Consider the following 25,161-nt stretch of genomic DNA (forward strand, 5'->3'; position numbering starts at 1 on the left):
CTGCCAGTACTACTTCAACAGGAGCCCAGTGTGACCCATCCCACTGGCCCTCCATCAAAGGTGTAAACTTGTCTTTTCCTCTGTGGCCCACCTTGCTGGCCAATGTATGGTGCTCCTGTACTGCCTTTTAAAGAACTGTTTACACAGAAATGCTGTCCCCATTCACCGCTTTCCACAATGTAACAAACTCTGGATCCCAATGAAAACAGGCAACTGCAGACATCGCCTTTGACAATACCATGCTGAGGCATGCGAGGTGATGTACACCCTGAGTTAGGAACACAGGAGCAAGAGGAGGCCATTTAGTCCCTCGAGCCTGTTCTGTCACTCAGTGAGATTGTTGTGGTTGTTGGAAGTTAATCATCTCAGTCCCAGGACATTATTGCAGGAGTTCCTCAAGATAGTGTCATGGCCCAACCATCTTCAGCTGCTTCATCAGTGACCTTCCCTTCATCATAAGGTCAGAAGTGGGGATGCTCGCTGCTGATTGCACAGTTCAGCACCATTCGCAACTCCTCAAATACTGAAGCAGCCCGTGTCCAGATGCAGCAAGACCTGGACAACATCCAGGCTTGGGTTAATAAGTAGCAAGTAACATTCTTGCCACACAAGTGCCAGGCAATGACTATCTCACACAAGAGAGAATCTAACCATCTCCCCTTGATGTTCAATGGCATTACCATTGCTGAATCCCCCACTATCAACATCCTGGGGGTCGCCATTGACCAGAAACTGAACTGGACCAGCCACATAAATATTGTATCTACAAAAGCAGGTCAGAGGCTGAGAATTCTGCAGTCAGCCACTCACCTCCTGACTCCCCAGTGCCTGTCCAAAATCAACAAGGCACAAGTCAGGAGTGTGATTGTATACATTCCACTTGCCTGGATGGATGCAACTCCAACAACACTCAAGAAGCTTGACACCATCCAGGACAAAGCAGCCTGCTTGATTGGCACCCCATCCACCATCTTCAACATTCACTCCCTCCACCACCAACGCACAGTGGTAGCAGTGTGTACCATCTACAAGATGCACTGCAGCAATTCACCAAGTCACCTTCGACAGCACGTTCCAAACCCGCAACCTCTACCACCTAGAAGGACAAGGGCAGCAGATATATGGGAACACCACCACCTGCAAGTTCCCCTCCAAGCCACACGCCATCCTGACTTGGAACTATATTGCTGTTCCTTCACTGTCGCTGGGTCAAAATCCTGGAACTCCCTTCCTAATAGCACTCTGGGTGTGCCTACACCCCAAGGACTGAAGCCGTTCACGAAGGCAGCTCACCACCACCTTCTTGGGCAATTCGGGATGGGCAATAAATGCTGGCCTAGCTAGCGACACCCACATCCCCCAAACAAAAAAAAAGAGATCATGGCTGATCTGCAACCTAACTCCATAATACCCACCTTTGCCACATATCCCTTCATAGCTTTGGATAACAAAAATCCATCAATCTCCAATTTAAAATTAACAATTGATCTTACATCAATTGCCATTTGTAGAAGAGAGTTCCAAACCTTCACCACCCTTTGCATGAAGAAGTGTTTCCTAATTTCACTCCTGAAAGGTCTGGCTCTAATTTTTAAAGTATGCCCCCTAGTCCTATACTCCCTAACCAGCGGACCCAGTTATTCACAATCTATATCAATGATTTGGATGTGGGGCCCAAATGTAATATTTCCAAGTTTGCTGATGACACAAAACTAGGTGGGTATATGAGTTGTGAGAGGATGTAAAGAGGCTACAAGGGGCTTTAGACAGGCTAAGTGAGCGGGCAAGAAAATGGTAGATGGAATATAATGTGAAAAAATGTGGTGTTATCCACTTTGGTAGGTAAAACAGAAATGCAGAGTATTTTTTAAATGGTGAGAGATTGGGAAGTGTTGATGGCCCAAGGGACCCGAGTGTCCTTGCTCATCAGTCACTGAAAGCTAACATGCAGGTGCAGCAAGCAATTAGGAAGGCAATTGGTATGTTGGCCTTTATTGCAAGAGGATTTAAGTACAGGAGTAAAGAAATCTTGCTGCAATTGTATAGAGCCTTGGTGAGACTGCGCCTGAAGTAGTGTGTACAATTTTGGTCGTCTTACTAAGGAAGGATATACTTGCCCGAGAGGGAGTACAATAAAGGTTCACCAGACTGATTCCTGGGATGGCAGGATTGTCTTATGAGGAAAGATTGAGGAGACTGGACCCTTTATTCTCTAGAGTTTAGGTGAATGAGAAGCATACAAAATTCTTACAGGGCTCGACAGGGTAGATGCAGGAAGGATGTTTCCCCCTGGCTGGGAGGGTCTAGAATCAGAGGACACAGTCTCAGAATAAGAGGTAGGCCATTTAGGCCTGAGATGAGGAGGAATTTCTTCATGCAGAGGGTGGTGAAACTTTGGAATTCTCTACCCCAGAGGGCTGTGGAGGTTCAGACTTTGAGTATATTCAAGACAGAGATCGATAGATTTCTAGATATTAAAGATATGCGGGGATATGGGGATAGTGTGGAAAAATGGTGTTGAGGTAGAAGATCAACCATGATCTGGTTGAATAACCGAGAAGGCTTGAGGGGATGAATGGCCTACTCCTACTCCTGCTCCTATTTCCTATGTTCCATTAGTCACATCCTGCTAATTGACTACCTGCCCATTACCCCTACTATCTGTCTCCTGTCGCTTGGCCAATATTCTAAACCGGTCAATAATTTGCCTTCAATTCCATGAGCATCAACTCTAGTTAACAGTCTCTTATGAGAAACCTTATCAAATGCCTTCTGGAAGTCCATATAAATAACATCCATAGACATTCTCCTTTCCACTACTTTAGTCTCTTCAAAATATTCAATCAAGTTTGTCAGACATGAGCTACCTTTTACAAATCCTTGCTGGCTCTCTGATCAGCTGAATATTTTCAAGGTGTTCTGTCACCCTACTCTTAATTATAGACTCTAGTAATTTCCCAACAAAAGATGTTAGACTGACTGGTCTTGTCATGCGGGCCCCCACCTGCCAATAATGAGGCATAATAATTTTGTCATATGAACATTGATTTTAAACTTGCTGGGAAGACGAGTAGGCCTGTTACAAGAGCTGCCAGACACTTAGCTGAAAAACATTTGCAGACTAACAGACTGTGCTTGTGGAGACAAAAGGACCATTCCCTGACATATTCAACCCATAATGGATTTTGATCACCAGACATTGAAGGTGTAAGGAAGAGCATTCCAGAGACTGCTAAGGTGATACAACCCACAAAAGCCAGGACTGGTTAAACCAGCTGGTCACATGACTGGTCCACGTTTTTTGAACTAGCCGCAGAGAGTTTGAACTCAAAGACTGTTTGCTCCTGGACTAAGAAGACCTCTCGGTCTGCTGCCATCTCTTTCTCACAAGCCTCTGGACCCACTGAGGACACATGAACCGCAAGAGAGAAACGTCTCCTGCATCAAACAAGGTTTAAGAAGAGTACTGGGCCCCAATGAAAAGCAAGACCTCCCTACAATCAAGGACTCTACAGCGAGCTCGAAGAACAGTAATCAAAACCATCTTCCGATATTGCCTCAGACTTTCCACTTTATTTTTCCTACTCTCTTCTGTCTCCATCTGCATGTGTGTATTGCGTATACATGCTAGCGTGGGCGCGTCACCTATCCGTAGGCATTAGCCAAATTAGAGTTTAAGTTTAATAAAATTCAACCTTTTTTCTTTAAACCTAAGAAAACCCGTTTGGCTAGTTTCTTTGCCTTATAATTGGAAAATAGTGAACAAGGATTCACTAAAGGGGAGCTAAAAAACCAAAACGGTATGTGTAAAATTAAACCCTGTTATGGTAAGACAAGGTGAAGGCTGAGAGGGAACCCTAGACCCCTTGTCACCTGGTTGTAACAGTCTATAATGCCATGGTTTCCCTCTGTCACCTTTTTAAATAGCAAGGTGACATATGCCATTTTTTCAATCTAAAGGATAATGGGATGTCCAAGTGAGCAAGTCTGTCGATAAATGTTGGTGCATGAGCTCCCATTTAGATATTGCTGAACTATTCAGTAAAGATTGTGTTGAATCAGTTTAGAACAGAAATTATGGTTTCCCCTGTTCAGTTAAAAAATTTCAAGCATGATGCAATCGTACACAAATTATGGAGCTTTCTCCTGGATGATTTCGTTTAATGTACAATATAAACCAAAGCACTGTTGTTGACATTTGCTCATTTTCTTTTGTCTTGTCAATCTGTGCTTGCGTTGCATGCACAAGTTTTCTTGTAGCTGTGGTTTTTTAATTGTGATAAGTTGGAATTTTGTTTTGTCACTGCAATAACTGTGCCAAATGCTTTACGTGCTTGTTTCTTATTTTCTTTTGTCTTTTCCTGATCCTGGACTTTTGTGGAATCATAGATTTTGTTGAAAAAAAATTAAATTCCATTCAAATCTCAATCCCAGAAAAGAATCTCTCATTTAATGGCCACGTACACTTACAGCCCCATGGATAGGAGGGGTACAAAACAAATCACAACTAGGAGAGTTCTTGAATTGCAGGGTAAGTGATCAGAATCTTATTTTATTTCAACTTCCCTGTGGGTTTGGGAGTTGATGTGATGAAGAGGTGGTTCATTGCTTAATTTAGATGACTGTTAAGAACAATATTACAAGAATGTTCTCAAGCAGAGAAGCCTAAGAAGCGATTTGATAGAGGAATTTAAAATGAAGGGTTTAGATAGTGTAAATAAAGAGGAACTGTTTCCACTGATTGCAGGGCTGATGGATTTTAGCAAGGCTTTTGACAAGGTCCCACAAGGCAGACTGATCAGAAAAGTAAGAGCCCATGGGATCCAAGAGCAAATGGCAAGTTGGATCAACAAAATTGGTTCAGTAGCAGGGAGCAAAGGGTCGATGAATGTTCTTGTGACTTGAAGGCTGTTTCCAGTGGGATTCTGCAGGGCTTAGAACTGATTTTTGTGGTATATGTAAATGATTTATCCTTAAATATAGGAGACAGGATTAAGTTTGCAGATGATGCCAAAACTGGCCGTGCAGTAGAAAGTGAGGAAGAAAGCTGTAGATGACAGGAAGATAATCAATGAACTTGTCAGGTGGGCAGAAAAGTGGAGTGTATGTCCACAGGTCCCTGAAGATAACAGGACCGGTTGATAAGGGAACATCACCTACACTGGTGTACCGCAGGGATCAGTGCTGGGACCCTTGCTGTTTGTAGTGTCCATTAATAATTTAGACGTGAATATAGGAGGTATGATCAGTAAGTTCACAGATGACACATAAATTGGTGGTGTCGTAAATAATGAGGGGGAAAGCCTTAGATTACAGGACAATACAGATGGGCTGGTAAGATGGGCAGAGCAGTGGCAAATGGAATTTAATCCTGAGAAGTGTGAGGTGATGCATTTTGGGAGGACTAACAAGGCAAGGGAATATACAATGGATGGTAGGACACTAGGAAGTACAGAGGGCGAGAGGGACCTTGGTGTACTTGTCCATAAATCACTGAAGGCAGCAGCACAGGTAGATAAGGTGGTTAGGAAGGCATATGGGATACTTACCTTTATTAGCCGAGGCATAGAATATAAGAGCAGAGAGATTATGATGGAGCTGTGTAAAATGCTAGTTAGGCTACAGCTGGAGTACTGTGTACAATTCTGAGCACCACACTATAGGAAGGATTTATTGCACTGGAGAGGGTGCAGAGGAGATTCACCAGGATATTGCCTGGGCTGGAGCATTTCAGCTATGAAGAGGGACGGAAAAGGCTAGGGTTGTTTTCCTTAGATTAGAGAAGGCTGATGGGGGACCTGATTGAGGTAGAGAAAATTGTGTGGGGCAGTGATAGATTAGATAGGAAGAAACTTTTTCCCTTAGTGGAGGTGTCAATAACCATGGGGCATAGATTTAAGGTAAGGGGCAGGAGGTTTAGAGGGGATTTGAGGAAAAATGTTTTCACCCAGAGGGTGGTTGGAATCTGGAATGCACTGCCTGAAGAAGTGGTAGAGGCAGGAACCCACATAACAGTTAAGAAGTATTTAGATGAGCACTTGAAATGCCATAGCATACAAGGCTATGGTCCAAGTGCTGGAAAATGGGATTAGAATAGTTAGGTGCTTGATGGCCAGCACAGACATGATGGGCCGAAGGACCTGTTTCTGTGCTGTTTAACTCTATGACTTCACCACTGCCTCAGCTGATCTGCACTTACCTTCCGAGAGAGGAGCAGACCTGCGGGAAGAATACGGAGCGAGGAGCGGATAAATAGAGCCCGAGGATCACAGCCTACAGCACTTATCTTCTGGGAGAGGAGCGGACCTGCGGGAAGAACACCGAACAAGTAGCGGATAAATAGAGCCCGAGGATCGCGGCCTTCAGCACTTGCCTTCCAGGTGAGCAGTGGAGAGGAGTCCAGGTGCGCCGGAGTTTGTAAACAAAGTGAACAGTGATGTCACAGGAAAGCTGCAAGGTGATTGGTTGGTGAGTAACTGCTATTAGGGAATAACTCTAATTAACTGTGTTAGTACACTACCATTAGGGTGCGTGTGTAAATAGTTTAATAATAAGGAACAAGTAAGTTGCTGGGTTTTTTTGAATAAGGTTTATTTTAACTAGTGAACTGTATTGATTTTTTAGTAGGATTTATCAATACTAGTAAGGTTTTCTTAATTCTAAGCTGTTGTAGTATTGGTAAGGTTTTTTGCAGTAGCAAAGGATCAACTAATAAATAAAGGAATGGCAGGGTTGCTTCAACCTAGAGAGTGCACCTCCTGTGCTATGTGAGAGCTCCAGGATGCTTCCTGTATCCCGGAGAACCATTTGTGCAGGAAGTGTCATCAATTGAAGTAGCTTGAGCTCTGGGTTTTGGAACTTAAACAGCCGCTGGCGACACTGTGGTGCATTCATGAGAGTGAGAGCTACGTGGATAGCACATTTATAGATGTGGTCACCTCACAGCTTAAGAGTATGGAGGGAGAGAGGGAATGGGTGACTACCAAACAGTCAAAAAGAATCAGGCAGGTAGCGCAGGAGACCCCTGAGTGCATCTCACTCTCCAACAGGCATTCAGTTCTGAATACGAGGAAAGTGATGCTTCACCTGGAGAGTGCATGGCACCATGGATGGCTCAGTTGTACAGGGGGGTACAGGAAAGACTGGAAGAGCCATAGTGATAGGTAATTCAATAATCAGGGGAACAGACAGGCGTTCCTGTGGCGACAGATGTGAATCCAGGACAGTATGTTGCCTCCCTGGTGCCAGGGTCAAGGATGTCACTGAGCAGCTACAGAGCATCCAGAAGGGGGAAGGTGAACAGCCAGCAGTCGTGGTCTACATCGGAACCATCGACATAGGTAGAAAGAGAGATGTGGTCTTGCAGTCAGAATTTAGGAAGCTAGGTAAGAAATTGGCACGTAGGACCTCAAAAGTAGTAATCTCTGGAAAATTAATGGATGAGTCTGGAAGACAGAGGAAATGAGGGTTAGAAAATAAAAAAATGTTTGGCAGTGCTCAAGGATATCTATTTCAATGCAAGGAGTATAGCAAAAAAAGCAGATAAGCTGAGGGCACAGATAGACACTTGGCAGTCTGATATCATAGCTATTACAGAAACATGGCTTAAGGAGGGACAGGAATGGCAGCTCAATGTTCTTGGTTCCAGGGTTTTCAGACATGATAGGGAGGGGGATAAGAAAGGAGGGGGAGTGGCAATTTGGTTAAGGAAACTATTACAGCTGTGAGGAGGGATGATATGTTGGAAAGTTCATCAAATGAGGCCATATGGATTGAGCTAATGAACAAAAAAGGGGTAATCACACTGCTGGGCGTATACTATTGCCCCCAAACAGTCAGAGAGAGATAGAAGAGCAGATATGTAGGCAAATCTCTGAGAAGTGCAAGAACAATAGGGCAATACTAGTAGGGGATTTTAATTACCCCAATATTAACTGGGATAGTTTAAGTGTGAACGGAGCAGAATTCTTGAGGTGCATTCAGGAGAACTTTTTTTTGGCCAGTATATAGCAAGTCCAACAAGAGAGGGTGCAGTTTTAAACTTAGTTTTAGGAAATGAAGATAGGCAGGTGGAAGGAGTGGCAGTGGGAGAGCATTTTGGTGGTAGTGATCATAATTCAGTCAGTTTTAACATATTTGTGGAAAAGGACAGAGATAGAACAGGAGTTAGATTTCTCAATTGGAAAAGGCCAATTTTACTAAACTGAGGAGTGATTTAGTGAAAGTGGACCGGAAACAGCTACTTGAAGGTAAATCAGTGGCAGAACAGTGGGTAGCATTCAAAGGGGAGATTCAAAGGGTTCAGGGTAAACATGTTCCCACAAAGAAAAAGGGTGAGGCAGCCAAATCTAGAGTCCCATGGATGTCAAGGAGCCTCCAGGATAAGATAAGGCAGAAAACGAAAGCTTATGTCTGACACCGAGAACTCAATACTACAGAAAGCCAAGAGGAGTATAGAAAGTGGAGGGGTGAAATCAAAAAGGAAATAAGGAAAGCAAAGAGAGGGCGTGAAAGAATATTGGCAAGCAAAATCGAGGTGAACCCAAAGATGTTTTATCAATACATTAAGAGTAAGAGGATAACTAAGGAGAGAGTAGGGCCCATAAAAGACCAACAAAGTAACCTATGTGTAGGAGCGGAAGATATTGGTATGGGTCTTACTGAATACTTTGCGTCATTCTTCACAAAAGAGGGGGTCGATGCAGATATTGTAATTAAGGAGCAAGAGTGTGAAGTATTGGATGTGATAAACTTAGGGAGAGAGGAAGTATTAATGGGATTAGCATCCTTGAAAGTTCATAAATCACCAGGGCCAGATGAAATGTATTCCAGGTTGTTAAAAGAAGAAAGAGAGGAAATAGCCGAGGAAATGACCATCATTTTCCAGTCCTCACTTGTTATAGGTGTGGTGTCGGAGGATTGGAGAATTGCTAACATTGTACCTCTGTTTAAAAAGGGAGCGGGGGATAGACCAAACAATTACAGATCAGTCAGTCTAACCTCAGTAGTGAGCAAATTATTGGAATCTATTCTGAGAGACAGGATAAACTGTCATTTAGAAAGGCACAGGTTAATCGAGAATAGTCAGCATGGATTTGTTAAGGGAAGATCTTGTTTGATAAACTTGATTGAAATTTTTGAAGAAGTAACAAAGAAGATAGATGAGGGTAGAGAAGTTGAGGTAGACTGCGTGGATTTTAGCAAGGCTTTTGACAAGGTCCCACATGGCAGACTGGTTAAAAAATAAAATCCCATGGGATCCAGGGAAATGCAGCAAGATGGATTCAAAATTGGCACAGTGGCAGGAAACAAAGGGTAATTGTTGACTGCTGTTTTAGTGACTGGAGGGTTGTTTCCTGTGGCGTTCCACAGGACTCAGTACTGGGTCCCCTGCTTTTTGTGGTGTATATTAACGATTTGGACGCAAATGTAGGGAGCATGATCAAGAAGTTTGAGAATAACACAGTGATTGACCGTGTGGTAGATAGTGAGGAGGATAGCTGTAGGCTGCAGGAAGATATTGATGGTCTGATCAGATGGGCAGAAAAGTGGCAAATGGAATTCAACCTGGAGAAGTGTGAGGTGATGCATTTGGGGAGGTCAAACAAGGCAAAGGAATACACAATTAATGGGAAAATACTGAGAAGTGTAGAGGAAGTAAGGGACCTTGGAACGAATGCCCGCAGATCCCTGAAGGTAGCAGGTCAGGTTGATAAGGTGGTTAAAAAGGCATATGGACTCCTTTCCTTTATTAGCTGAGGTGTAGAATATAGGAGCAGGGAGGTTATGCTGGAATTGTATAACTCATTGATTAGGTTACAACTTGAGTACTGTGTGCAGTTCTGATCACCTCATTACAGAAAGGATGTAATTGCACTAGAGAGGGTACAGAGGAGATTTACGAGGATGTTGCCAGGACTGGGAAAATGCAGCTATGAGGAAAGATTGGATAGGCTGGGGTTGTTCTCCTTGGAACAGAGAAGGCTGAGGGGAGATCTGATTGAAATGTACAAAATTTTGAGGGGCCTGGATAGAGTGGAGGTGAAGGGTCTATTTACCTTAGCAGAGAGGTCAGTGATGAGGGGGCATAGATTTAAAGTGATTGGTAGAAAAATTAGAGGGGAGATGAGGAAAAACTTTTTCACCCAGAGGGTGGTGATAATCTGGAACTCACTGTCTGAAAGGGTAGTTGAGGCAGAGACCCCCAACACATTCAAAAGGAGTCTGCATATGCACCTCAAGTACCGTAAGCTGCAGGGCTACAGACCAAATGCTGGAAGGTGGGATTAGAATAGGTGGATCGTTTTTCGGACGGCACAGACACGGTGGGCCAAGTGGCCTCTTTCTGTGCCTTAAACTTCCTATGATTCTATCTACTGAAAGCCTCATTCATGCCTTTAGTATCTCTAGACTTGACTATTCCAACACTTACCTGGCTGGCCTCTCTCATTCTACCCTCCATAAACTTGAGGTCATCCAAAACTCTCTTGCCTGTGCCCTTGCTTGCACCAAGTGCTATTCACCCACTGTGCTCGGTGTCGGGCCATGTTAGAGGTGGAAATAGGCGGTCTTAGTGATGATGCGGATTTGTGGTCGGAAGCTTGTCTCCGGGTCAAATGTGACACCAAGATTGCGAACAGTCTGGTTTAGTCTCAAACTGTTGCCAGGAAGAGGGATACAGTCGGTAGCTAGGGAATGGAGTTTGGATTGGGGACCAAAAAAAGATGCTAGTATTTAATTGGAGGAAATTTCTGCTCATTCAGTACTGGATGTCAGATAAGTAGTCTGGTAATTTAGACACAGTGGAGGAGACAAGAGAGTTGGAGATGAAGTAGGTGGCTCAGTGGGTTGCTCTGTTGCCTCTTCTGTCTGAAGGTTGTGTGTTCAAGTACCACTTTAGAGACTTGAGTGAAGAAGAGCAGGAGAATTCTCCCCGGTGTCCTGGCCAATAGTTATCCTTCAACCAACATCTCTTAAAAACAGATTATGTGGTCATTATCGCCTTACTGTTTGTGGGAGCTTGCTGTGCACAAAATTGGTCGCCACATTTTCTACATTACAACAGTGAGTACACTTCAAAATGTACTTCATTGGCTATAAAGCGCTTCGGGAAGTCCTGAGGTTGTGAAAGACGCTGCAGAAATGCAAGCCTTTCTTTCTATTAAAAACCAGAAAATTATGCCTTCAATTTGTGATCTGCACCGTCCCGACACATTCTCAGTTTCATCAGGTTACAGTAGAAGTGGTTACTCGCAACAGGTAACGAGACATAAAAAAGAAATGAAACACGTAACAACTAAATCCAAGGGACAGACATTGAATTTCAGTTGAAAACTTCAGGTCTTTGGGCACTTTGCAAGGGTTGGCACCATGATGCTGCAAGCATCCATTGTGTGAAACGGGCATAACTAGGTTCAATTTCTATGCCATTACATCTGCTTCAATGCAAGGAGTGAAGATTCTTCATGGACGGTTCCTTGGAAGGTGCATGAGCTTTGAACTCATCCCTTATCTGCTGCAGTTAACTAGCATGCAATGAGAAATTGCCCCACATTGGAATGGGAAATAGCCAGTCCTTCACGTACCATATTCAATCTACACTATCGTGGGATCCACCTAGTTTATTTAATCTAAAGGAAAGTTTAGCACAAATTTCTCTTTGACCCACTGTTAAGACTGCGGTGGGAGCAGCGCACTGTTAATTCAGTCCCGTCATTCCACAGGTCGCGACATATTTATTAATTTTTACCAAAATCAGAAAAAAAAAGTCAAATCAACACTAGTATCCCTAGAATGAAACAGACAAAACCAGGTATCTTTAGACAACAACAAATTAACTATTTATTTTAAAAATACTAAATCTTAAACACTATTAAGATAAACCTATGTCTAAGGATCTTATAACTGCTTAATTTAATCGAACTCCCGCATTCACGCACACACAGTCAAAAAGAACAGTGGTCTGGTTTTAAAGGTAGAATTTTAAAAAATTAGCTGCCCCTTGAGAATAAAATAAATGAGTAAGTTTTCTGCATTTACGTTCTTGGTGACTAAGGCCTTCTGATGTGAAGATAATTGAAATTCACTTGAAGTCTTCACTTGGATTTGATGGAAAAATACTCAGTTCTTGATAGGCAGACAATGCGGCTGCAGTAGCATTAACAGTTCCTTCCACGATAAGCACAGCAATACAAGTAATTTGTTAAGAAAGAAAAGCTTTTCTTATTAAGGAATTAATTTGGTTTGCTTCCTTGTAGAATCTTTCCTTGAGAGAGAGAGAGAACAGAACAACTCCTTTCTCCAGATTGCCTCGCTGGAAAAAAAACTCCCAGAACCAACTGCTTCAAACTGGTTTCTGCCAGCTCCCCACACAGTCAAGATGGACACATCATACCATGTAACATCTCTCTCTCTCTCTCTCTCTCTCTCTATCTGAGCTGCTGTTGCTCGGAAACCAAAATGCAGCTGTGGTACACTATGTCTCCAGAATGTTCTCCTGCCTTAAAGGTGCTCTGCTTTTAACAGTCTTAAAGGCACGCACTTTTTTTAATCTGGGGAGCAAAAGAATGATTCAAGTCCTTGATACCACCCACCCTGAATGTCAATTGAGTAAATCTGAAGAAGATATATCTATTCAGCTAGAAGCTGTCAGTGACTGGTCTAAGGAAGCTTTGAGTTATGTAGAGTGCTTCATTATCCCCTGGAATCTTAAAAACGGATGATCCTTCACAAATGCAGCAACTCCTGATCAATCTTTCCTATTGCTGATAATAACATATGCACCTCTTTCTCCCACCGTTAGCTCCCGTTGTGACCCTGGAATGGATTATTAGTTTACACCAGCTAGCAGACTACAATAACTTGCAGCTTTGAATTTCAATTGCAGGAAGGATAAGCAAGATTTCAGAGCTCTCTGACACGTAGAATTATAGAGAATTTCCAGCTCTGAAACAGCCATTCAGCCCAACTTGTCCATGCCGATGTTTATGCTCCACACAAGTCGCCTTCCATCCCTCTTCTCTCTTTATCAGCCAATCATTCTATCCCTTTCTCCCTCATGTCTTTATTCAGTTTCCCATTAAATGCATCTATATTATTTGCCTTCATGTGGTAGTGATTTTCACATTCTAACCCCTCTCTGAATTAAGAGGTTTCTCCTGAATTCCTTATTGGATTTATTAGTGACCGTCTTACATTTATGGCCCCGAGTTTTACTCTTCCCCCGCAAGTGGAAACACTTTCTCTACATCTGCACTATCAAACCCCTTCATAATTTTAGTGAGCTCGATCAGGTCACTCCTCAGTCTTCTCTTTTCTAAAGAAAAGAGCCTTAGTCTGTGGTATGACTCTTGTGGTGATTTTTGATGATAAACCTGGGGAGCAAACAATGGCAGTTGCTAGTCAGTCTTCCAACTAAGAGTATACTATGTAGGATTAATGCTACGATCAGTTTAAGTCTGTTGGAATTTTCTGAATGTTTCAAGCTGTAGTGTTCCAACAACAACTTGGCTTTTTAATATAGTAAAATCTCCCAAGGAGCAATTACCAAACAAAATTTGACACTGAGCCACATGAGATATTAGGATAGGTGACCAAAAGCTCAGTTAAAGAGGTAGGTTTTGAGGAACCTTTTAAAGGAGGAGAAAGAGGTGGAGTTGCAGAGGTTTCAGGGAGAGAATTCCTGAACTTACGGCCTGGGCAGCTGAAGGCAAGGCTGCTAATGGCAGAGTGATTAAAATCAGAGATGCTGAGGAGTGCAGATATCTCGGAGGGTGGTGGGGTTTGAGGAGATTACAGAGATGAGGACGGGTGATGCCAGGGAGGGATTTGAAAACGAGGATGAGATTTTCAAATCGAGGCATTGCTTAACCACGAGCCAATGTAGGTCAGTGAGCACAAGGGTGAAGGATGAACAGGACTTGGTGCGTGTTAGGGTACAGATAGCAAAGTTTTGAATGAGCTCAAGTTTACGGAGAGTGTAAAGTGGATGTTTTTCTGGCCATAATTTTGACTCTTCTATCTACGTGATCTATCGCTACTTTGTAGTTCTGAAAACCTAACCAAGATAAATCACTGTGCAATTTTGGTATGCAAAATATTTTCCACCAGTGTGGATACACAACGATGAGAGTTTTTCTTAACACAGTGGGTTTCTGTGATTTGGACTGCACTGCCTGATAGGGTAGTGGAAACAGATTCCACAATAACTTTCAAAGGTAATAAATATTGAAAAGGAATAGAACTGCAGGTCTACAGGAAAAGAGCAGGGGGAGTGGGGCTAATTGGATAGCTCTTTTAAACAGCCTGCACAAGCACAATAGGCCGAATGGTCTCCTTTTGTGCTCTGTGATTCTACTTTAATTTTATGTTGGTTCTGCTACCTGCCTGGTGTATTGTAGGAAATGGCATAGTAAATTCAATAGTATAAGATTAACTTTCTAATGCTATCAATACTGTAACGCATGTTGAATTGCACTTAAACCCTTAGATGCAGTGAGCCAGCACAGGCAAGATGGGGCCGAATAATTCTAGGTAAAGGCGCAGAAATGTAAGAGGAATACGTCTTTGTGTGCTTACTGAATTTCAGCCTCTGTGCAGAAATCTTGTGAGACGGTTCATGTTTTGGGTTTTGTTTCTACAGCAAGTATCTCGATTGCAAAGTCATTGTTTCTTTGTTCCAGGTGCGAGAGCTTGTTCTCGACAACTGCAGATCGAACGAAGGTAAAATTGAAGGTCTGACGGCGGAGTTTGAGAACCTGGAATTCCTTAGCTTGATAAACGTTGGGTTGATGTCCGTTACAAACCTGCTCCGTTTTCCCAAGCTGAAGAAGGTGAGTCTTGAGCACAGGGACCATTGGTCTGAATTGGGAAAAACTTATTTTCGTTACATCATAACAGTGTAATGTTCACGATGCTTATTTCGCGCTTCTGTGGTCGGGTCAGGTACGTTTATATTTTTCAGTGAAAACGTCGCTCAAGATCTTCTGGTGGAAGATATCTAAATTCCACCCTCTTGTAAACTTCAGCAAGGACATTAATTGGACTACAGCAAAAAAAGGAAGACTTGCATTTATATAGCACCTTTCACAACCTGACACAGTCTCAAAGCGCTTTACAGGCAATGAAGTTATTTTTTGAAGTATAATCATGATTGTAATTTAGGAAATGCATTTGCGCACAGCATGTTCTCACATACAATAATATGATCATGACTAGATAACTTTTTTTTAGTGATGTTGCTTGAGGGATAAATCTTAGCGAGGAAGTCAGGGTGAAATTTCCTGCTTTTCTTCAAAACAGTGGCTCTAGGATCTTTTTCCCCACCTGAGGGGCAGCTGGTGCCTCTGTTTAATGTCATATTTGAAAGATTATATCTCTGACAGTGTAGCACTCTTTCAGTACTGCACCGGGAGTGTCATCCTGGATTATGTGTTCAAATCTATGGAATGGGGGCAGATGGTGAAATTTGAATTCAATTTATAAATCTGGAATTAAAAGCTAGTGTAATGGTGACCATGAAACCATTGTTGATGGTTGTAAAAACCCATCTGGTTCACTAATGTCCTTTAAGAGAGGAAGTGTGCCGTCCCTACCTGATCTGGCCTCCATGTGACTCCAGATCATCAGCAATTGACTCTTACATGCCCTCTGAAATGGCCTAGCAAGCCACTCAGTTGTATTAAACTGCTACAAAGTGTAAGAAAATGAATGCAACTGGACGGACGACCCGGCATCGACCTTGGCACCAGAAACGACAATGGGAACCCAGCCCTGTCAACTCTGCAAAGTCCTCTTTACTAACATCTGGGGGCTTGTGCCAAAATTGGGAAAGTTGTCCCACAGACAAGTCAAGCAACAGCCTGACATAGTCATACTCACGGAATCATACCTTACAGACAATGTCCCAGACACCACCATCGCCATCCCAGGGTAGGTCCTGTCCCACCGGAGAGAGTTGCCCTGGGAGTCCTCAACATTGACACCAGACCCCATGGTTTCATGGAATCAGGGCAAACATGGGCAAGGAAACCTCCTGCTGATTACCACCTACTGTCCTCCCTAAACTGATGAATCAGTACTTCTCCATGTTGAGCACCAACTGGAAGAAACACCGAGGGTAGCATAGGTGCAGAATGTACTCTGTTGGGAATTTCAATGTTCATCACCAAGAGTGGCTTGGTAGCACCACTACTGACCGAACTGGCCGAGTCCTAAAGGACATAGCTGCTAGACTGGACTGTGGCAGGTGGTGGGGGAACCAACAAGAGGGAAAAACATACTTGACCTCGTCCTCACCAATGTACCTGTCAAAAATGCATCTGCCCAGGGCAGTATTGGTAGGAGTGACCACCTCACAGTCCTTGTGGAGAAGGCGTCCCATCTTCAGATTGAGAATACCCATCATCGTGTTGTGTGGCACTATCACTGTGCTAAATGGGATAGATTTTGAACAGATGTAACAACTCAAAACGGGACATCCATGAGGCGCTGTGGGCTATCATCAGCAGCAGAATTGTATTCAACCACAATCTGTAACCTCATGGCCTGGCAGATCCCCCCACTATACCATTACCATCAAACTGGGGTCCCATCCTGGTTCAGTGAAGAGGGCAGGAGGGCATGACAGGAGCAGCAGCAAGCATACCTAAAAATGAGGTGTCAGCCTGATGAAGCTACAACACAGGACTACTTGCATGCCAAACAACTGAAGCAGCATGTGATAGATAGAGCTAAGCGATCCCACAACCAATGGATCAGATCTAAGCTCTGCAGTCCTGCCACATCCAGTCGTGAATGGTAGTGGACAATTAAACAAGTAACAGGGGGAGAAGGCACCAAAAATATCCCTATCCTCAACAATGGGGGAGCCCAGCACATCAGTGCAAAAGACAAGGCTGAAGCATTTGCATCCATCTTCAGCCAGAAGTGTCGAGTGGATGATCCATCTTGGTCTCCTCCTGAGGTCCCCAGCATCACAGATGCCAGTCTTCAGCCAGTCCAATTCACTCGACGTGCTATTAAGAAATGGCTGAAGGCACTGGATGCTGCAAAGGCTATGAGCCCTGACAACATTCCAGCAATAGTACTGAAGACTTGTGTGCCAGAATTAGTCACTCTCCTAGCTAAGCTGTTCCAGTACAGCGACAACAATGGCATCTACCCGGCAATGTGGAAAATGGCCCAAGTATGTCCTGTACACAAAAAGCAGGACTAATCCAAACTGGCCAATTACCACCCTAGCAGTTTATTCTCAATCATCAGCAAAGTGATGGAAGGTGTCATCAACAGTGCTATCAAGCAGCACTTGCTCAGCAACAACCTGCTCACTGACACTCAGTTTGGGTTCCGCCAGGACCACTCAGCTCCTGACCTCATTACAGCCTTGCTTCAAACATGGACAAAAGAGCTGAACTCCAGAGGTGGTGAGGTGAGAGTGACTGCCCTTGAAATCAAGGCAGCATTTGATCGATTGTGGCTTCCAAGGAGCCTTAGCAAAACTGAAGTTAATGTGAATCAGGGGGAAAACTCTCCACTGGTTGGAGTCATATCCAGCACAAAGGATGATGGTTGTAGTTGTTGGAGGTCAATTATCTCAGGCCCAGGCCATCACTGCCGGAGTTCCTCAGTGTAGTGTCCTAGGCCCAACCGTCTTCAGCTGTTTCATCAATGACCTTCTCTCCATCATAAGGTCAAAATGGGGAAGTTTGCTGATGACTGCACAATGTTCAGCACCATTCAGGATTCCTCAGATATTGAAGCAGCCCATGTCCATATGCAGCAAGACCTAGACAATATCCAGGCTTGGGCTGATAAGTGGTAAGTAACATTTGTGTCAAACAAGTTCCAGGTAATGACCATTTCCAACAAGAGAGAAGCTAACCATCTCCCCTTGATGTTCAGTTGCATTACCATTGCTGAAGCCCCCACTATCAACATCCTGGGGGTTACCATTTACCAAACACTGACTGGACCAGCCATATAAATACTGTGGCTACAAGAACAGTTCAGAGGCTGGGAATTCTGCATCGAGTAACTTACCTCCTGATTTCTCAATGCCTGTCCAACATCTACAAGGCACAAGTCAGGAGTGTGATGGAATACTCTCCACTTGCCTGGATGAGTGCAGCTCCAATAACACTCGGGAAGCTCGACACCAGCTAAGACAAAGCAGTCTGCTAAATTGGCACCCTATCCACTACCTTCAACATTCACTCCCTCCACCACTGATGCACAGTGGCAACAATGTGTACCATCTACAAGATGCACTGTAGCAACTCACCAAGGCACCTTCGACAGCACCTTCCAAACCCGAGACCTCTAACATCTAGAAAGATGAGGACAGCGGATGCATGTTAACACCACCAGCTGCAAGTTCCCCTCCCAGCCACACACTATCCTGACTTGCAACTATATCGCTGTTCCTTCACTGTTGCTGCGTCAAAATCCTGGAACTCCCTTCCTACCAGCACTGGGTGTACCTACACCATAAGGAATGCAGCGGTTCAAGAAGGAAGCTCACCACCACCTTCTCAAGGGCAATTAGGATGGGCAATAAATGCTGTCCTAGCCAGCGATATCCACAACCCATGAACGAATAAAAAAAACACAAGGTGAAAGTGCAACCCACTGAGCCACAGCTTCTAATAGTGAGCCCAATCTATGTATCTGTTGGTGCTGGCTGGCCAGGATAATGTTGACTCCCAATATGTCTGTGGAAAGTGCTTCCTGCGATATGTGGAACTAGTGGAGGAATCAGTCACACCTCATTCATCCCACTGCATTGGTATCAGTGGCAATGCTGTAAAATTGGAGGATGACCTTGGGGAAATGGAAAATTTAAACACTGTCCTGTGTTTGGCAGCACAGTGTTGGGGGGTGTTGGTTTGTTTCCTCCAATTCTGGCCTTTTGCGTATTCCCCACTTCCTTCACTCCACCATTGGTAGCCATGTCTTCAGCTGTCAGCTCTGGAATTCCCTCCCTCATCCTCTCCACTCTCTTCTTTAAGATGCTTCTTTAAATCCTACCATTTTAAAGAAGCTTTTGGTCACTTTTCCTGCTATCTCCTTATAACCAACAGCTTATAACAAACAGGAAATCTGGTCACTTATCTCGTTGCTGTTTGTGGGATCTTGTGTGCTAAAGGGCTGCCGTGTTTCCCACATTACAACAGTGAGTACACTTCAGATTAGGCATGCTACAGCCTGCCAGACTGAACATTGAGTTCAATAATTCCAGAACATGACAGGTCCCCCTTTTTATGCTTAGTTATTCTTTTTTTTGTTTTCCTTTTTTATTTGGTGATTTTATTTTAGGTTTTTCAGTTTGTTTCCACTGTGCTTACCCACTGTTTTGGTTTTTTTAATTTTTTTTCTGTTTGTGCTTGGAGTGCTCCGTGCTTTCCAGTCATTCACACCCCCTCTGTGCTAACACTTTGTCTTTCAGCACACCATTAACATACCATTCGCCTTTGTTCCATGACCTTCTAGTCAGTTATTCTCTGTGACCCTGTCCTATCAACATCTTCACCTTTTGTTATCTCTTGCCCCATCCCCGCTTTAAAAGGTTTTGCTTAAAACCTTTCACATTTCTAATATTTGTCAGTTCTGAAGAAGGGTCTCTGACCTGAAACGTTAACTCTGCTTCTCTCTCCACAGATGCTGCCAGACCTGCTGAGTATTTCCAGCATTTCTTGTTTTTATTTCAGATTTCCAGCATCTGCAATATTTTGCTTTTATTATAAATCTTGAGCCTGTATTTGGGGGAAAAAAGCACAAGTAGCCAGGTGGCATTACATGTTACAAATTGAACAGATCAGTCAATTGCCTCTTCTCTTGACAACAGACTGAACTAACAACAACAACAACTTGCATTTCTATAGCACCTCTAACATAGTAAAACATCCCAAGGAGCTTCATAAGGGCATTAACAAACACAAATTTCACACCGCTTCACAGACAGAGCTTTTAGGACAGGTCGGAGAGGTAGGTTCTAAGGAGCATTTTAAAGAAGGAGTGAAATGCAGGGAGTTTTAGGGAGGGAATTCTAGAGTTTGGGGCCCAGGTAGCTGAAGGCATGGCCATCAATGATTAAAAAATCTATGTTGTCCCCTTGTTCAAGAAGGGGAGTAGAGACAGCCCTGGTAATTATAGACCTGTGAGCCTTACTTCGGTTGTGGGTAAAATGTTGGAAAAGGTTATAAGAGATAGGATTTATAATCATCTTGAAAAGAATAAGTTCATTAGCGATAGTCAGCACGGTTTTGTGAAGGGTAGGTCGTGCCTCACAAACCTTATTGAGTTTTTCGAGAAGGTGACCAAACAGGTGGATGAGGGTAAAGCAGTGGATGTGGTGTATATGGATTTCAGTAAGGCGTTTGATAAGGTTCCCCACGGTAGGCTATTGCAGAAAATACGGAAGTATGGGGTTAAAGGTGATTTAGAGCTTTGGATCAGAAATTGGCTAGCTGAAAGAAGACAGAGGGTGGTGGCTGATGGCAAATGTTCATCCTGGAGTTTAGTTACTAGGAGTGTACCGCAAGGATCTGTTTTGGGGCCACTGCCGTTTGTCATTTTTATAAATGACCTGGATGAGGGTGTCGAAGGGTGGGTTAGTAAATTTGCGGATGACACGAAGGTCAGTGGAGTTGTGGATAGTGCCGAAGGATGTTGTAGGGTACAGAGGGACATAGATAGGCTGCAGAGCTGGGCTGAGAGATGGCAAATGGAGTTTAATGCGGAAAAGTGTGAGGTGATTCACTTTGGAAGGAGTAACAGGAATGCAGAGTACTGGGCTAATGGGAAGATTCTTAGTAGTGTAGATGAGCAGAGAGATCTTGGTGTCCAGGTACATAAATCCCTGAAAGTTGCTACCCGGGTTAATAGGGCTGTTAAGAAGGCATATGGTGTGTTAGCTTTTATTAGTAGGGGGATCGAGTTTCGGAGCCACGAGGTCATGCTGCAGCTGTACAAAACTCTGGTGAGACCGCACCTGGAGTATTGTGTGCAGTTCTGGTCACCGCATTATAGGAAGGATGTGGAAGCTATGGAAAGGATGCAGAGAAGATTTACTAGGATGTTGCCTGGTATGGAGGGAAGGTCTTACGAGGAAAGGCTGAGGGACTTGAGGTTGTTTTCGTTGGAGAGAAGGAGGAGGAGAGGTGACTTAATAGAGACATATAAGATAATCAGAGGGTTAGATAGGGTGGATAGTGAGAGGCTTTTTCCTCGGATGGTGATGGCAAACACGAGGGGACATAGCTTTAAGTTGAGGGGTGATAGATATAGGACAGATGTCAGAGGTAGTTTCTTTACTCAGAGAGTAGTAGGGGCGTGGAATGCCCTGCCTGCAACAGTAGTAGACTCGCCAACTTTAAGGGCATTTAAGTGGTCATTGGATAGACATATGGATGATAATGGAATAGTGTAGGTCAGATGGTTTCACAGGTCGGCGCAACATTGAGGGCCGAAAGGCCTGTACTGCGCTGTAATGTTCTAATGTTAACTGAAGTATATTTTTGGCATCTCTTATAGAAGACTGAGGGGTGACCTAATAGCGGCCTTGAAGTTTATGAAAGGGTTTGATATAGGAACATAGAAGCAGGAGTAGGCCATTCAGCCCGTTGAGCCTGCTCCGTCAATCAGTTAGATCGTGGCTGATCATCTACTTCCACGCCACTTTCCCGCGCTATCCCCATATCGGTTGATGTCATTCGTATCCAGACATCTATCGATTTCTGTCTTGAACATGAATGATTAAGCTTTCACAGCTCTCTGGGGTAGAGAATTCCAAGATTCACCACCCTCTGAGTGAAGCAATTCCTCCTAATCTCAGTCTTAAATGGCCTACCCCTTATTCGAGACTATGTCACTTGGTTCTAGACTCACCAGCCAGGGGAAACATCCTATCTACATCCACCCTGTCACACCCTTTAAGAATTTTCTAAGTTTCAATGAGATCGCCTCTCATTCTTCGAAACTCTAGAGAATGTAGGCCCAGTTTCCTCAATCTCTCCTCATAAAACAATCCCACCATCCCAGGGATTAGTCTAGTGAACTTCCATTGCACTCCCTCTATGGCAAGTATATCCTTCCTTAGATAAGGAGACCAAAGCTGTATACAATATTCCAGGTGTAGTCTCACCAAGGCTTTATACAATTGCAGCAAGACATCTTTACTCCTCTGTACTCAAAACCCCTTGCGATGAAGGCCAACAAACAATTTGCTTCCTAATAGCTTGCTGCACCTGCATGCTAGCATTTAGTGACTCATGAACAAGGACACCCAGGTGCCTTTGGATATCAACACTTCCCAACCTCTCATCATTTAAGAAATACTCTGTCTATCTGTTTTTTATACCAAAGTGGATAACTTCACACTTATCCACATTATATTCTATCTGCCATCTTCTTGCCCATAGAAGTAGAGAAGATGTTTCAACTTGTTGGGGGAACTAAAGATAGTCATTAATAAATCCAATAGGAAATTCAGGAGAAACTTCTTTACTCAGAGAGGTGAGAATGTGGAGCTTGCTACCACATGAAGTAGTTGAGGTGAACAGCATAGATACATTTAAGGGGTAGCTGGATAAACACGAGAAAAAGGAATAGAACATAGCTGTTCAACACACTGCCCACGGGGCAGACTTCGGCCCTCCAAAGGTTTCCATCCAGCTGCCAGAATGTCGGGCAGCTATAGATTTGTTAGGACCCCTCTCCCACACAACATGGCGGCGCCCAGCAGAAAGGCAGCGTTCACAGCCTGCCTCTATTATCCGCATTTATGGTGAGTACCCAGACGAGGAGCAGGGTGTGCAGAGCGAGGAGTGAAGAGCGGGGTACAGAGAACGAGGAGTGGAGAGTGGGGTGCGAGAAGCGGAGAGTGAAGAGTGGGGTGCAGAGAGTGGCGAAAATGGAGCAGGGAGAGAGGGAGACGCACAGAAAGAGAACGGTGGAGAGAGAGACAGGGAGAGTGGGGGTGAGGGAGACCGAGAGAGACGGACACTGACAGAAAGAGAGTTAGAGACAGACAGAGAGTTGGGGAGAGACATAGTGGGGGGGGGGGGGGGGTGCGAAGAGAGAGAGGGGGGAGAGATAGATGCAGACAGGGGAGGCAGGGAGGGAGAGAGAAAGATATCAAGATCACTCCTGACAGATGGACATCTATCCGGAATACCCCACATCGCTACATCAAGCATGCAGGCAGAGATTGAACACTTAAGCAACCAAAAACAATGCCAGGTATATCACTAAATCAGTATTCAACATGCTGATGAGAAAGTAAGTCAATAAATTAGTCTTCTCATTTAAAGCTTTTCACAAAAATGCACGTTTGTTGTTGTTTTGATTGATCGTAAAATAAATTTTTAATGCCTTTATCTTACCGAAATTTTCTCACCAGCCCCCTGTGGCGGAAAAAATTATAATGTGGCTCTCCGCGCGAAAAGGTTGGACGCCCTGGAATAGAAGGATGTGCTGATAGTGAGAAGGGGTCGGGTAGGAGGAGGCTCATGTGGATAATAAACACGGGCACAAACCAGATTGGCCAAATGGCCTGTTTCTCTACTGTAAAATTCTATGTATGAAACTTGCCAGATGAAATGGGAGTAGGAATCTGCATCACATAGTTTCACTATACCATGCGTTAGAACTTGACTCAAGCTGAGGTTTAAACAAAATTGTTTTATTAGTCTTCACCTTTGGTTAATTATGGCACTCCCCCCTCCATTTCAGGTCTGTAAGCAGCTTTCATGTTACTAATTTTGAAGGGTGCTCAGACTTCAGTAATAATTAATCAGCTGCTTTTGTGGCATGGTCTTTATTTGCCACTAAAGACTTTCTGTGGTCACAAGGGCGAATGCTCTATTTTGGATCATTTCCAAAATCTGATATGTCTTAATTATAACACCAAGATAATGATTTTGTAATTATCGATGTAAAGTTATACTTCTGCAGTTCGACTGGGTTGAGTTATTGGGTGGAATCTTCCTGGGCCCACTGAGGCGGATTTGAAGGTGGGACCAGCAGGAAAGTCAGACGTGAGGGCTTTGGGTCAGCGGGCGGACATCCGCCTCCAGAGGTGGCCTGGCAGCTGTGGCCACAGTTTATTTATTTTTTAAAAAATTAAGACCTCTTCAGAAGGCACCTCAAGATGGTGATGACCTCCCATTACCTATCCTGCAGCGGTAGCACCCACCTCTGTCGGTGGAGCTGCTACCCGCCCTAGGCGGCAAGCCCTTCAGGAACCCATCTGCCATCCTTAATTGGACAGTGGACCCGGAGGCGGCCAATTAGTAGGCCGCTTCCCATAAGATAACGCTGGTGGGCGTACTGCCAGCACATGCGGGGTCAGGACCAGGTAAAACAGATGAGTTATGGGCAAGGATTGACATGTGGAATTGTGATATCGTAGCCATCACGGAGACATGGTTGAGGGAGGGGCAGGATTGACAGCTCAATATCCCGGGATATAGAATCTTCAGGCGAGACAGAGGAGGGGGTAAAAGAGGAGGGGGCATTGCAATATTAGTTAAGGAGTCAGTTACTGCAGTAAGGAGAGATGATATCTTAGAGGGGGCATCAAATGAAGCTTTATGGGTAGAGTTTAGGAATAAAAAAGGGACAGCCACATTGCTAGGTGTTTATAATAGACCCCCAGATAGTCAGCGGGTAATTGAGGAACAAATATGTGTGCAATTCACAGAGGTGTGTACAAATAGTAATAGGGTAATTATATTAGGTGATTTCAACTTTCCCAACATTAATTGGGATAGTCATCGTGTTAAGGGCTTAGATGGAGTGGAGTTCTTAAAATGTATACAGGAGAACATTTTAGCTCAATATGTAAAAGATTATTTTTTTTTATTTCCAAAATATACTTTATTCATAAACATCTGTAAAAATTACATTGCCAAACAGTTTCCAAACAGCACCAAAAAATACAAACTTTGCAAGGGAGATCAGTTTCCTTCAATACTGTCATGAGTTTCTTCCCAACCCTTCCGTTTCACAATTGTCATGTCAATTACAGTTTTACATTTACAGCAATTCAGAATATTAACGATACAGTTCGAGGGGTTTCCCATGGATCCAGCCCCTCAGTCCAGCTTGGTGGGGGAACCTTACACTGTGGTCTTTCCCCATTGAGCCTTTGCTGCGGCTGCC

The 25,161-nt window shown here is 43.9% G+C and overlaps 1 protein-coding gene across 1 annotated transcript in view; it reads left to right on the top strand.

Annotated features, from left to right (window-relative positions):
* The window catches only part of anp32b (acidic (leucine-rich) nuclear phosphoprotein 32 family, member B), a 92,848-nt gene that overhangs the window by 26,405 nt on the left and 41,282 nt on the right, over positions 1 to 25,161 (top strand). The window contains exon 2 of the mRNA XM_068030542.1: positions 14,682 to 14,831. Coding sequence (XP_067886643.1) covers positions 14,682 to 14,831 — 150 coding nt within the window. The remainder of the gene's footprint in view (positions 1 to 14,681; positions 14,832 to 25,161) is intronic.

Source organism: Heterodontus francisci, chromosome 4, assembly GCF_036365525.1.
Source record: "Heterodontus francisci isolate sHetFra1 chromosome 4, sHetFra1.hap1, whole genome shotgun sequence".
In the NCBI taxonomy this organism is placed as follows: Eukaryota; Metazoa; Chordata; class Chondrichthyes; order Heterodontiformes; family Heterodontidae; genus Heterodontus; species Heterodontus francisci.